The sequence below is a fragment of the Eriocheir sinensis genome, chromosome 8 (genome assembly GCF_024679095.1).
Source record: "Eriocheir sinensis breed Jianghai 21 chromosome 8, ASM2467909v1, whole genome shotgun sequence".
In the NCBI taxonomy this organism is placed as follows: domain Eukaryota; kingdom Metazoa; phylum Arthropoda; class Malacostraca; order Decapoda; family Varunidae; genus Eriocheir; species Eriocheir sinensis.
Genome location: NC_066516.1, coordinates 4,549,833 through 4,564,910, shown reverse-complemented (window position 1 = coordinate 4,564,910; position 15,078 = coordinate 4,549,833). Strand labels below are relative to the sequence as shown.

Sequence of the window (15,078 nt, the reverse complement as noted above, 5' to 3'; positions counted from 1 at the left end):
ACGACAGCGACTTGACACGTTCATGGCTTAAGCCTCACCAGAACAAGCAAAACCAAGTATCAAACTTTACTACAAAAACACCATGTCTTCCTCTAACAAAGATGATGAAAAAGCGCTCAAGTCCATAATCGACAAGAACGTCAAACCAACCAACCCGGACACCAAGCTCGACTTAGTTATATACTACAAATCAAGGAAGACCGCCAACCTAGTAATGAAGAACAGCTGCCTCCCATCGACAGACCAGTTGCAAGAAGTGAACGTCGTGTACTAACACACATGCACCACTGGTGACTGCAGTCACCGTAACTCAAGGTACATCGGCGTCACAACAACACTGTCGAAGAGGATAACATCCCATCTACAGGACGGCGCAATAATGATACACTATTTCCAGGAGCACGGACACATCCTAAAAAGGCAACACTTACAAAATAATACCATCATTTTAGAGAGAGAGCATGATATCAAGAGACTGAAGATGACAGAATCTGTACTAATCTACACCAAGAAACCGGAAATCAACATCCAGCAGAAACCTGAAATGTCCCTTCCTACCAGAAGACTGCGCGCGCAACTGGCACGATGACTGGCCAACCGCGCACACCTCGGCGCAGCCTGGCCGTGCACACCACATCTTCCGGGGGTATAAAAGACCACGCGAGCTTGAGTGGAACAGTGGAACGCCAGCACTCCTCGGGCGAGCAGCCGGGTGGCCCTACTGCTGAGGCGAGATGGACCCGTGAGGTCATCCTCGCTTTGGGCCACCCCTCCGCAGTCAAGTCGACTGGTCGGCTGCTCGCACGAGTCTGCTACAGGTGTCTACTGGGCGCCTGCCCGGAGAGCCCGTGCCTCCGTCGTTGCTCGCCGGCTGTTACCCGTGGCTGTGGCGGAGGCGTCCCCTACACCCGCCGGCACGCCAGCCGGCGGGTTCCCCCCTGCGACGGGCCGTCGCTTTGACAAAGGCCCGTTCCCCCTATTTAGGGGGTAAATCCCATAAGAAGAAGAGTGGAACCCAGTGGAACGCCAGCACTCCTCTGGCGAGCAGCCGGGTGGCCCTTCTGCGGAGGCGAGATGGACCCGTGGGGTCATCCTCGCTTTGGGCCACCCCTCCGCAGTCAAGTCGACTAGTCGGCTGCTCGCACGAGTACCGCTACGGGTGTCTACTGGGCGCCTGCCCGGAGAGCCCGTGCCTCCGTCGCTGTTCGCCGGCTGTTACCCGTGGCTGTGGCGGCGGCGCAGGCGTCCCTACAACCGCCGGCACGCCAGCCGGCGGGCTCCCACCTGCGATGGGCCGTCGCTTTTGACAAAGGCCCGTTCCCCCTGTTTAGGGGGTAAATCCCCAAAGAAGAAGAGTGGAACCCAAGTGGAACGCCAGCACTCTGTGGGCAAGCAGCCGGGTGGCCCTTCTGAGGCGGCGAGGTTGACCAGCGTGGTCATCCTCGCTTTGGGCCCCCCTGCTGCAGTCAAGTCGACTGGTCGGCTGCTCGCCCGTGTACCGCTACGGGCTGCTTCTGGGCGCCTACCCGGAGGTCCCGTGCCTCCGTCGCTGCTCGCCGGCTGTTACCCGTGGCTTTGGCGGCGGCGGAGGCGTCCCTACATCCGCCGGGACTTGAATTGCCCCCCCCCCCCCCCCCTTTACAGGGCCGCCTTTGAGCAAAGGCCCTGTCCCCCTATTAAGGGGGTAAATCTTTACTGAACTGAATGGAACCCAGTGGAACGCCAGCACTCGTCGCTTCGCGGTACCAGGTACCGGTACCGCGAAGCCTCATGATCACTTGGGTGCCGGGAAGCGTCATGATCACTCGGCACTGCGCATTGCCGCTAGTACCGGTACCGTTTGGATCTTAGTGACGCTCGGTGCTCGCCCGCCCGCCTCAATGTGGTATCACGCGGTATGGGCCCTGTATGGAGACGCTGAGTCTGCCTCGCTGACCGTCCCCCCAAGTTCCCACCATTTTGTCCTGCTTTCCGTTTCCATCACAGCTCCCGTTTCCATTATTTTATTATTTTATTTATTTATTGGAGTTACTGGATAATTCTTCATGTCCGATTCTTTTTCTTTTTTAGGTTGCTAATAAATATTGTTATTGTTATTAGACTATTATCGAGTACATCCATAATAACTTAATATATACATGCTATTTTTTTATCGAAAAAATAAATATTCACTTCATTCAGAGAGAGAGAGAGAGAGAGAGAGAGAGAGAGAGAGAGAGAGAGTTTTCTTTACAGGAAATTCATTTGGGAATTTCATCAGAAGTCATAGAGATAAAAAAAAAAAATACTCCTTCGGATACCGGTACCGGCACTAACGGTACCTGAGTTTTCGGTACCGGTACTACCGGTACTCAAATTAACGATACTTGCCCATCCCTAACGACAATCTGACAACGTTGGCCGCCACAGCTGAGGAATGCAGCCGTATGATTGGCTGAAATTTTTTCAAAGACTTGCTGTGATTGGCTGTCGAGTCTGATGACATCGTGGCGCTTACCGAATCAGTTGGCTTTCTGCAGTAGCGAAGCCCGAGCAATATCGTTAAGTCTCCTCTTTGGATCTGAATTTAGCAATGTCGTCCGGGCCAACGCTCGGTAACGATACCGATGTCGGTAAGTAGCCTTCTCTTTGGATCCGGGCCCTGGGTCGGTCACTCTTTTCAGATCGGTCAAAGACTCGAAATATTTCACCACAACGGAACAAATGGCGTTCCGTATTGGTTCAAAACGGAACGCATCATATCATTCTCCAATACGGAACTACTCCGTATTTTAAGGAATGGTTGGTCATCCTAGTCTACATAGCGTCATTCGTTAACTCATTTATTGTAAGATTTCTTGGTATATTTTTAGTCCTGGCTTAGTGATAGTGTGCAGTGATGCTACGTAGTTATAACATAAACATTGGCCCGAGGTAATAGCCTTCTCTCTTCTTTTATTGTGCTATCATTAATCTTGAAATATATTTCCATTATTTGTGGGTAATAAACTAATTAATAGCCATAAGGAAGAGCGATTATAAGAATAACTACATTAGATACCAAGTATTGATTTTAAGAGGTAGCAGTAAACCAGAGATAGTAGGCTCTGGGCCGTTTTCACAGTCATTTTGTTTGCTTTGATCGTTACCAATGGCGGCGATCGACGCTGTAGTTTTCCACGTGAAACTGGCCTATGGGGTAGTGGAGGGTGCAGAGGAAACGAGAGGTGTCGAGAGTGTGTGGTAAGCTGCGGGGCTAGGCTAACCCCGCAGCCGCCACTACCCCATCGGCCAGCTTTACGTGGAAACACTAGCGGCGATCGCCGCCATTGGTAACGATCAAAACAAACAAAACGACTGTGAAAGCGGCCCTATGTCACGGTGCAGAGCCCATCACGTAACCAATGATGCCAAGTCCGCGAGTCCATCCTTGAAGGATTAGGCCCGCCAGCTATCGTGGAATCGACTATAGAACTCCTTTCCACGAGCGTCAACCCCTTTATACATATTTTGTTTGTCGGTCAAGGGCCGATTGTAGGTTGTTGTTGTTTTTTCTCTTCTAATAGGTGAACGAAACTCTTGGTCCAGGGCTTGGTCTTGGTTTGAAATTAGATCAGGTTGGATTAGATAATCTAACCAAATCCCAAACCAAGACGAAGACCTCTGAACGTTTTGCTTTCCATTGACAGAATAGACCATACATGCTTGTACACGTCATACTGATGTTGTTTCTGGATATGAATGATGTAAAAGCTTTTATTCTGCTTATCACCTCTCTGTTTACTTATAAACCCCAATGACATTAAATTTAACCCCACTTGGAAACTTTAGAGGCACAGGGAGATCAGAATAACCATGAAAAGTAGATGCATGATGCTACTTTAAATAAAAGCAAACTAATAATGTAATTTATCATAAAACCAACATATGTGCAAAGTAAAAACAAAAAATACTGAAACAGTAACTCACATGAAGCCAGCATAGGAATGAAGTGCTGAAAACAATCCAAAATCTTGTCTTGTAAGTTTTTATAAAAAGAGGAGAGTCTCGACGCTGAACTTCCTTGTCCTCGCCGCTGTACTGGAGGAGGGAGGCCTTCTCACTTGATGGTATTGTGGGGTAAATTTCTTCACTTGGTTGTTCATATTCTGTTGAATGTGATATTAGGGGAATAAAGACATAACAATACTAGATTATAACAAAATTATGGTTGTATGCCCTCCAGCAGGTTAAAAGATTATTATAGATAAGGTATAGACAATCGAATTATATCTCTGCTACATGAATTATACAGACTACTGATTTTTGTCTTTGTTATATTTAAACTCAAAAAATCTATCTAGGAGTATATAGAATCTGACAGATTTTTAAGTCAGTATATTATAATAACTACGTATATGTGAGCTTCACTCCGAGGAAACCATAGGATCCTACTTAAATGTTAATGAATGCTAAGGAGCAACATAATAACACTCATTTTATGGTATCTTTCCTATTTTTTTTTTTTTTTACAACAAAGGAGGCAGCTCCAGGGCACACACAAAAAAGAAAACAATAATAAAAAAAAAGCCCGCTACTCGCTGCTCCTAAAAAAGATACAAATGAGGTGGCAGAAAAGGAAGATCAAATACGGGAGGAGAGGTGTCCTGATACCCTCCTCTTGAAAGAGTTCAAGTCGTAGGCAGGAGGAAATACAGATGAAGGAAAATTGTTCCAGAGTTTACCAGCGTGAGGGATGAAAGAGTGAAGATGATGGTTAACTCTTGCATAAGGGGTTTGGACAGTATAGGGATGAGCATGAGTAGAAAGTCGAGTGCAGCGGGGCCGCGGGAGGGGGGGAGGCATGCAGTTAGTAAGTTCAGAAGAGCAGTCAGCGTGGAAATATCGATAGAAGATAGAAAGAGAGGCAACATTGCGGCGGAATTTAAGAGGTAGAAGACTATCAGTATGAGGAGGAGAGCTGATGAGACGAAGAGCCTTAGCCTCCACTCTGTCCAGAAGAGCTGTGTGAGATGCATACTCCATACGAGGGCGGACAAGGCCCCTGTATATGGACAGCAACTGTGCAGGGGAGAAGAACTGGCGGAGACGGTACAGAACGCCCAGCCTCGAGGAAGCTGATTTAGTAAGAGATGAGATATGAAGTTTCCAGTTGAGATTTTGAGTTAAGGATAGACCGAGGATGTTTAGTGTTGAGGAAGGTGATAGCTGGGTGTTGTCAAAGAATAGGGGATAGTTGTTTGGAAGATTGTGTCGAGTGGATAGGTGGAGAAACTGTGTTTTTGAGGCGTTGAAGGACACCAGGTTCTTCTTGCCCCAATCGGAAATAATAGTAAGGTCTGAGGCTAAGCGTTCTGCAGCCTCCAGCCTTGAGTCGTTAAGTTCCTGAAGGGTGGGTCTTCTATTAAAAGAAGTTGAGTAATGCAGAGGACAGTTCGTTTTGGAAAGAAGATCATCAATGAACAACAGAAAAAGAGTGGGAGATAGGACAGAACCCTGTGGGACACCACTGTTAATAGATTTAGTGGAAGAACAGTGACTGTCTACCACGGCAGAAATAGAACGGTCAGAAAGGAAACTGGAGATAAAGGTACAGAGAGAAGGATAGAAACCGTAGGAGGGTAGTTTAGAAAGCAAAGATTTGTGCCAGACCCTATCAAAAGCTTTTGATATGTCCAGCGCAATAGCAAAAGTTTCACCGAAACGGCTAAGAGAGGATGACCAAGAGTCAGTTAAGAAGGCTGGGAGATCACCAGTAGAACGCCCCTTGCGGAACCCATACTGGCGATCAGATAGAAGGTCAGAAGTGGAAAGGTGCTTTTGAATCTTCCGGTTAAGGATTGATTCAAAAGCTTTTGATAGACAAGAAAGTAAAGCTATTGGACGGTAGTTTGAGGGATTGGAGCGGTCACCCTTCTTAGGTACAGGCTGTATGAAGGCATACTTCCAGCAAGAAGGAAAGGTAGATGTTGACAGGCAGAGGCGAAAGAGTTTGACCAGGCAGGGTGACAGCACGGAGGCACAGTTTTTAAGGACAATAGGAGGCACTCCATCAGGTCCATAAGCCTTCTGAGGATTGAGGCCAGAGAGGGCATAGAAAACATCATTTTGAAGAATCTTTATAACAGGCATAAAGGAGTCAGAGGGGGGATGAGTAGGAGGAATATGCCCAGAATCGTCCAGAGTGGAGTTTTTAGAAAAAGTTTGAGAGAAGAGTTCAGCCTTAGAGATAGATGAGACGGCAGTGTTGCCGTTCGGACTGAGGAGTGGAGGGAAAGATGAAGAAGTGAAGTTGGAGGAGATGTTTTTGGCTAGATGCCAGAAGTCACGGGAAGAGTTAGAAAAAGCAAGGTTTTGACATTTTCTATTAATGAAAGAATTTTTGGTTAGTCGGAGAATAGATTTGGCACGATTTCGGGCAGAAATGTAAAGTTCATAATTAGCATTAGTTTGAAGGCTCTGGTACCTTTTGTGAGCTACCTCTCTATCATTGACAGCACGAGAACAAGCGTGATTAAACCAAGGCTTTTTAGCGTGAGGAGTAGAGAAAGAACGAGGAATGTATGCCTCCATTCCAGAGACAATCACCTCTGTGATGCGCTGAGCACACACAGAGGGGTCTCTATCCTGGAAGCAATAATCATTCCACGGGAAATCGGAAAAGTACATCCTCAGGTCGTCCCACCGAGCTGAAGCAAAATGCCAAAAGCATCGCCTCTTCGGTGGGTCCAGAGGGTGTACAGGAGCGATAGGACAGGATGCAGAAATAAGATTGTGATCGGAGGAGCCCAACGGAGAGAACAGTTTGACAGAATAAGCAGAAGGGTTTGAGGTAAGGAAGAGGTCTAGAATGTTGGGCCGGTCTCCAAGACGGTCGGGAATAACTCTCTCTCTCTCTCTCTCTCTCTCTCTCTCTCTCTCTCTCTCTCTCTCTCTCTCTCTCTCTCTCTCTCTCTCTCTCTCTCTCTCTCTCTCTCTCTCTCTCTCTCGCTCTCTCCTCTCTCTCTCTCTCTCTCTCTCTCTCTCTCTCTCTCTCTCTCTCTCTCTCTCTCTCTCTATCTCTCTCTCATCGTTTTTCTAAAAAACTATCTCTCTCTGTCTTTCTCTCTCTCTCTCTCTCTCTCTCTCTCTCTCTCTCTCTCTCTCTCTCTCTCTCTCTCTCTCTCTCTCTCTCTCTCTCTCTCTCTCTCTCTCTCTCTCTCTCTCTCTCTCTCTCTCTCTCTCTCTCTCTCTCTCTCTCTCTCTCTCTCTCTCTCTCTCTCTCTCTCTCTCTCTCTCTCTCTCTCACCTGCATGTCTCCTTGCGTTCCTGGCGTCTCCGTCCCAACACTCCTCTCCCCGGGCCATCGCTGACACTACTGCTGGAGTAATCTTGGTGAGCACAGTTGTTCACATATGCGCTCTCGAAGCTCACAGATGATCTGCAAAAATTTTATGAGTATTTTAATGATATAGATATCTGAGCGCAGAATTTTCATATGTGCAACTAGATATTATTTTCATTAAGAACACCTGACCATAGAATGCCCAAATGTGCAACCAGACATTCCCTTGAGGATCCTATATGAACTCTCTGAGTTTTGACAGACTTGACACTATATACAAATTAAAACAATGTAAATGGCGTAACCATTTTTACATTGTGTCATTTCATTGTAACTACGTAAACGTGGGCAGTGATTAGACCTTTACTGCATCCTTTCGTTCTCTATACAGATAGCGAATTCTTTTGTTTACTCAAACTTAATGTTTTATCTGCTACGTCTTTTTTATGGAAGGGAGACCGATATTTGCTATTTGCATTGACAAAGCTTTATGTTCCAGTATACTGACGCTGGTCATTTCAGCAACGATAAGCACAACGAAACAGGGGCGGAAACCACAAACATACTCACTAACTACGAATTAACATAACTACGCACTATTGATTTAGCGACCGACGTTAGCGTCAGATTCACGAAGCAAGCCTTAGATGGTAGCTAGATGCGCGCTAAGTCAGCGAGGCCGCTGATTGGTTGACGACGTCATTGGCCTTGCAGCGAATCGCAAGCACGTTTACAGAACCGTCAGCCAATCCTAGGGAGCCCCCTCCAGCTGCTGGTTCAAGAAACCCATTCTCTTTTCCCATTTTTTCTTCCCTTTAAGGCAAACTGTGCTAAATCGTATCTACGAATTCAATTATTTCGTTGTTTGCTGCACATTTACGTCAAGGTAACTCTGCTGTTCGATGTCTTGTTACCTACGAAGAAAAAGAAGATACGGAGGAGATTGAGGCAGGAAGAAAGGAAATAGAAATATGGGACAGATATCGAGGCAGACAGAACGAAGGATGGAAGGAACGAGGGAAAATTAAGACCGTCTTGCCATATCTGCAGCCCAACTCATGGGCTAGCTGTCACCCGACAAATGTCCATGGTCCCTCCACGGAGGGACAAATCTAGAGATGGATGGATGAATGGATGAGGAGGTAGGAAGATGAAGGAGGGAGGAGGTCTGGCAATCCCCCGGCCGGTTTTTTTTTTTTTTTTTTTTTTTTTTTACATTGCAGCCTATTGCGCCGGTAGGCTTCTTCCCGGTGGATCCTGATGATCGGTCCAAGGCTTCTTTCCGGTAAGTCCTGATGGTCGGCCCAGCCCGTTCTGGCGCAGGCGAGTGTTTATAGTGGCGCCATCTTGCATTGGCTCATCCTGCCCTCCCAGAGCTCATCTTTGATCCTAGAATCTAGAGTCCGGGTTGATAGGTGGTCTTCTGGACAGCATGTGGGTAGTTTTAAGCCACTCGGCGGCGGCTGAAAAATCCCAGCTTGGTGGCACCGGGCGGGGATTGAACTCGCGTCCTCCTGAACACGAGGCCGTTACTTTGACGACTCAGCCACCGCCTCCCCGCCCCATACCGCCCACACTTATCATATATCTCTCAAAGGGTGTACATATATTTCATCATTTTATAAAGAAATGGGCTTCCTCTACTCGCAAAGTTATATTTCAAGTTGAAAAAAGCGATTTATAAGCATTTATACGTAAATATGATAATATTGTTAGCGTTTACTACACTCCCGAGGTAGTAGTTATCTAACAACAAATTTAGCGTCACACAGAGCGCAGTAAAGGATTGTGAATCCGCGCGCTAACCCGTGACGTCATTGATTAGTTGGTAGTTATTACCGCGCGAGCTTTGTGAATCTCGATGTTCTCAAAACTACGCACTAAGGGCCCAAAACTACGCCCTAAGCCTTTGTGGATTCCGCCCCAGATACCTACCCGAAGGGTTCTATGATAGATAACCCAATGGACTCCGATCAGTGGAGCGCACACCGACAAAATTGCCCCGCGTTCGCTTTCGGAATAAAGCCGTTATATTTAGAGGAGGGAAAGCCGAAAGGACAGAAGCTGTACCAGGATCTCTCATTGTTCTCAATGGACACCTTTCATAACAGACTTTAACACACACACACACACACACACACACACACACACACACACACACACACACACATACGGATCTCCGTTGTGCAGTGGTTATCACGCTCGCCTCAGCCGAGAGGTTCCGGGTTCGATTCTCAGGCGGAATGGAGACGGATGGGCAATCTACTTTCATCCGTGCCCTCTGTTCACCAAGCAGTGAACGGATACTCTCGGGTGTCAATCGCGGGTTGTGTTCCGCCTCGCGGGTGTGTGGATGTGGACTTTCAACCATGACCAAAGATCGGACACTTGTGAACTCCGAAGCTCAGTCTGGGAGGATGCTGGTTGGCAATCGTGAGTCTATCACGCGGTCTGACCGTGCTGAGTTGCACACACTGATAAAAAAGATAAATTTTATAGTTGGAGCCAGGAGTGGGATGTGAAATGCAGCGGTAAAAAAATTGAAGTTTTTGAATCGGACAAAGAACCAACCATAAGACTTAGCTGGAATTGTAAAACAGGGTGTGATTAAATTAATTAAGAAGGCACAAGAGAAAAAATTGAAGTGTTACATTCCAAAACAATTCAGTTCCAGAGAAACACACAAACAAGACTACAATGGCATATAAGGTCCTGTTCACCATTACTTAAGTTGGCATTCCTCTTCATGAATGAGGATATAATGAAAAGGTTGATCATGTCGGTGATTCGACCAAGACTGGAATATGCAGCAGTGGTGTTGTTTCCACACACAAAAAAATAATATTGGGAAAAGAGAGAGGATTGGGAGCAGCAACAAAAATGGCGCCAAGCTTAAGAGACATGGTATATGAGAGATTGTGAAGATTGGGTTTGCCCACCATGGAAGAGAGGGGAAAGAGGAGAAGTGATTGCAGTGTACAGAGTGATGAAAGAAACTGAAACGATCGATAGGGATGATCTGCTTATCTACTATAGACATACAAAAGGTCACGGAAAGAAATTAAAGATAATCTGCCCGAAATATATAAATTAACATAGCTTTCTCGAAATGTACACGTCTAATTGCCGAGGTGGTGTAACTTTTGAAATTTTACACTGCGTTATTGCAAGGGAGGGAAGGCGATGGTTGAGCGGTAAGCGCGCTGGCGGGATGTCTTGGAGGACCTGGGTTCAAGTCCCACCGCTACAAGCTGACAATGTTTAGTCGTTACGGAGTGGCTTAACACTTTACATGGGGAGACGGTGGCTGAGTGGTTAGCATGACAGCGGCGCGTTCAGGACGATGCGGGTTCGCGCCCCGCCCGGTGCCACAAGCTGTGATTTTTCAGCCACCGCCGAGTGGCCTAAGACTACCCACATGATGTCCAGAAGACCACCTATCAACTTGGACTCTAGATTCTCTCTCCGCGGGGCAGCAGGAGCCAAGCAAGATGGCGCCACTATAAAACACTTAACTGTGCCACAACGGGCTGGGCCGACCATCAAGTCCCACCAAGAAAGCCTACCGGCGCCATAGGCAGAAACGTAACGCATAGTGTCCTGAAGACTACATAAACTCTTTAAAGAGGATCAAAGACAGGCTCAGGAGGGGCAGCATGAGTAAAGCAAGATGGCGTAATTATCAAACAAGTCCGGGAAGAGAGAAACAGAGAAGGAATAAAGGCAGACCCGTTAATTGCTGTCGCTGCGTCGAAGTATTGAATTATAATAAGGTATATTCATTTTTAGCAGGTGTCACCAGCGATAGGGTCACAAGGCCCACGAAGCTTGAGCTATTCTTTCAATTATCGTAAATTACCTGTGTTTCTCTGGGACTTGCAACAATTACACCTCAATACAATAGGTCACACTATTGTTAATAAAAATATAGCTGATCATTCTCGTTGTTTTATTTATTGGTAAACGAGATAAAATATAAATGCTGTCCGGCAGCCTCTCCTCATCCAAAATCGTTCTTACATGAAGGACCTGCGAAATCAAGCAGAAATGAGCTTATAAAAAAAATTATTTACATTACATTATATGCTGAGTACCTGCTTTGGGTGCATCAGTGTCGCCTTCGGCGAAATTTATCAAAAACATTTGGGCGCCAGGCATCTCGGCGGAAAGCGAGCCTCCTTTGTTTTTTGTCTGTGTGTGACATTGGCTTCCGTCCAATAGTGGTTCCCTCCACCCACAACTCCTGGCTTTCAACGCCATCACCTTTGACCTGCCCACGCTCCTGGTAGCGGCAGGCGTCCACCCAAGGTCTTGGTTCATCTCACACAACAACCAGCAGTCACTTGAGGGCGGAGTATAATATGCTGGTAGCGGAAGGCGGTGACCTCACTAAGCCACAAACACCTGCCTTTCTGTTGATGTGAAGGAGAGGGTTGTCGAGATGCCTGACGCCCTAATGTTTTTGATGAATTTCGCCGAAGGCGACACTGATACACCCACGGCAGGTACTCAGCATATAATGTAATGTAAATGATTTTTTTTTTTTTTTTTTAATCTCATTTCTGCCTGCTTTCGCAGGGCTTTCATGGAAGAACGATTTTGGATGAGGAGAGGCTGCCGGATGGCATTTATATTTTTTTTCTCGTTTACCAATAATTAAAACAACGAGAGTGACCAGCTACATTTTTATTGACAATAGTGTCACTTATTGTATTGAAGTGTAATTGTTACAAGCCCCAGAGAAACAGGTAATTTAAGATTATTGAAAGAATAGCTCAAGCTTTGTGGGCCCTGTGACCCTATACCCTATACCGCTAGTTGGCAACTCTGGAATATACCTCATTATTGTAGTGTCCAGCCATCATGCATCATTAGACAGGGTGGTGATGGGCGTTCTCTCTCTCTCTCTCTCTCTCTCTCTCTCTCTCTCTCTCTCTCTCTCTCTCTCTGTTTTAAAGTATTACCGATGCAGTGGCTTTTATCAATCACTACTTTATTCAATACTATTTTTATCTCAGGCAGTTACCCGTCATCGTGGCGTCTGGCAAGACTAGTTACAATTTTCAAGGTCGCCATGTACCGCGTCACCCACAGCGTCCTTGGCGCGGCTGTCCTCACCGCCACATTGGGTGTGCGCCAGGGCTCCCCCACCTCTTGCATTTTGTTTGTTTTGTTTATTAATGATTTGGTCAAGCTATTAAAAGAGAATTGCGGGCGGGACGGGTTTCTGTTGTGGCTGCACACGTTGGTGCTGATGGATGATACTGTCTTGCTCTCCACGTCAAGGGAAACCATGCACCATAAGCTTTCCATACTCTGTCAGTATTGCACTGATTATGGTATGAAAGTAAATGTTAAGAAAACAAAGTTTTTTGCTGTTAACGTGAATTATGATGAGCGAGGGACGTTACGTGTGGGCGACGTGTCAGTGGAATGCTGTGACCGCTATATGTACTTGGGAAGTGTATTCACCAGCGACGGGTCCGTCTCATCAGCTATTGCTGCCCACGCACAGACGCGAATGTGCCATATTTTAAAGTTCGCCTCATTTGTAAAGAAGAACAACGATACCCCGTTTTATGTAAAGAGACGAGTGTTTGATGCCGCGCTGATGTCGACCGTACTCTATGGGTGGGAGTCGTGGTTGAATGGTGATCTAAAGCCAGTTGTAAAACTATATAACTGGGGTATCAAACAACTATTGGGTGTGCGTATGACAACCTGCAATGACCTATGTTATTTAGAACTAGGACTGCCCTTGTTATTGGTAGATAACGTAAATTTTTCTGGTGCATGTGGAGGGAGCGGCGAGAAATAAATGACGACCCATGGTCACACGCAATAATACTCGCGATGGAAGCCAATGTACCAACAGGCAGGTTTATTTCTGATCTTATTTTTCAAGAAATGGATGATGTTGGTGAGGCGATTAGGGCCCTAAAAGAATCTGTTGCAGCATCTAATTCTTCTAGAAGAACGACATATGTATCCCTAAATCCTGATTTTACTGTCCACAACTTATATTTGACACGAAAGTTTTTTAATGATTTACATAGAACATCGTTTACAAAGTTACGTGTGTGCGGGCATGATTTAGCTGTGGAGACTGGTCGGTGGAATAGGTGAGGCAGGGGGCGCCTTCCCCTGGAAGAGCGGCTTTGCCCGTGTGGGGAGGTGCAGACTGAACTACACGTGGTGGAGTCTTGCGCCCTCACACAGCCATTGCGAGAACACCAACACTTTGCAACATGGCAAGAACTTATGACTAAAGATGCACATGTCGCAGCAAGAATTGTTCATTTCTTACTTTCTACATATCATTGATGTTGTCTTCCTGAACACTGGAGTCATGCTCGTTTGTGTGTTGTCAATACGCCATTGAAATTGTCTTTCGTTTATTGTCTTAGTTCTGTAATTCTGTCTTTTTAGTCGGTAAATCTTATATCATTGTTCTATCGCATAGTTCTATTTGTGTACCAAATGTCATGCTTTTAGTCAGGCTTTTATTTGTTCTGTTTTTAACTTTTATTTGTTCTGTTTTAACGTTCCTCTCCTTTAGGTTTTTCTTTTTTAGATTTTCTTATCATAGAGTGTCTTCTTAACATGTCCAGGCTATTAAGATTTTAGTATATTTATTTTAGAGAATTCGTCATCTTTTAGGGTTCCTCTGTTTTTACGTTTTTATCATAGTGTATTTTTTAAATTTCTTGATATAAGTAGTTTCATATAATTATCAAAATTTGTAAAGTTTTAATTTTTTAACTATTTTTATGCCAGTAACGACACCAGAGTTGTGTATATTTTAGTGATTATATGAAGATTTTACGGAAGTGCTGAATGTGGACTACAAATTGGAAATGTGGTTATATTAACGAAATTAACATTCTTAAATAACTTCCGATTTATGTATGATGTTTTGGTTTAATGTACATTTGTGGTCAATAAATATTTATCTATCTATCTATCTGTGTAAGAGAGAGAGAGAGAGAGAGAGAGAGTGGGCTGGTCCCTCACATAACAGCCCTCACATACAACACTTGTGTAAGGAGACCTCATGCCTCATGCAGCAATGAAGTCTCCACAAGCAAAAGCAGTGCGTCACACAGCTGTACACAGCTGCTATACACGCAAGACCTGGTAACTTATTAACTGTAGTTTTGAACACACACACACACACACACACACACACACACACACACACACACAGTATGTAATTCACCATCACGGCAAGTACAATCCCGACATGAGCATGGGTCATTATAGTCGATCTCTGTGCACTGCCGGCACCTTCACCGAGGCCTTCTAAAAAGACCGTGCCTTCACACACCACACACCCCATCCTTCTTGCTTAAGGGGGAATCGTAACCACTCCTTGTCAGCGGAAAAATCCCGGCCTGATCAGGGCTTGAACTTAAGCCTACCAGGCCGGGGGCCTGGCACTACAGAGCCTCAACCAGTTAGCTACCGTAGAGGTGTGTGTAAGTGTGGGTGTGGGTGTGTATTGTGAAAATATAGATAGATACATAGATAGATAGATAGATATGTCACAATCTGTTTATAGCAGGAAATTGTTTTTCATACTTAATACGGAGAAGACATACAAAAAGAAATTGCTTATTCCACAAAAAAAAATATTACACATACATGATTGTATGTATGTATGTATGTATTTATATAAACAAAGGATGGTGGGGATTTCTTAAAAATCAATAGGGGGCATCATGTAAAAAAGTTTGGGAACCACTGCTTTATGCGATCTGTAAGCCTACAAAATC

At 45.4% G+C, this 15,078-nt stretch overlaps 1 protein-coding gene across 2 annotated transcripts in view; it reads right to left on the bottom strand.

Moving 5' to 3' along the window:
• Positions 1 to 1,717: 1,717 nt before the first annotated feature.
• Positions 1,718 to 15,078, bottom strand: part of LOC126995392 (protein NYNRIN-like) — a 38,096-nt gene continuing 24,735 nt past the window's right edge. Inside the window, exons 2-3 of one of the 2 annotated variants that reach the window (XM_050854906.1) lie at positions 7,268 to 7,399; positions 1,718 to 4,127 (exon numbers count right to left, since the gene is read on the bottom strand). Coding sequence is in view for 1 of the 2 variants with exons in the window: in XM_050854907.1 (XP_050710864.1) it covers positions 7,334 to 7,399 (66 nt within the window). In the remaining variant the exon portion in view is untranslated. The remainder of the gene's footprint in view (positions 4,128 to 7,267; positions 7,400 to 15,078) is intronic. The other variant, XM_050854907.1, reaches the window with a different exon arrangement.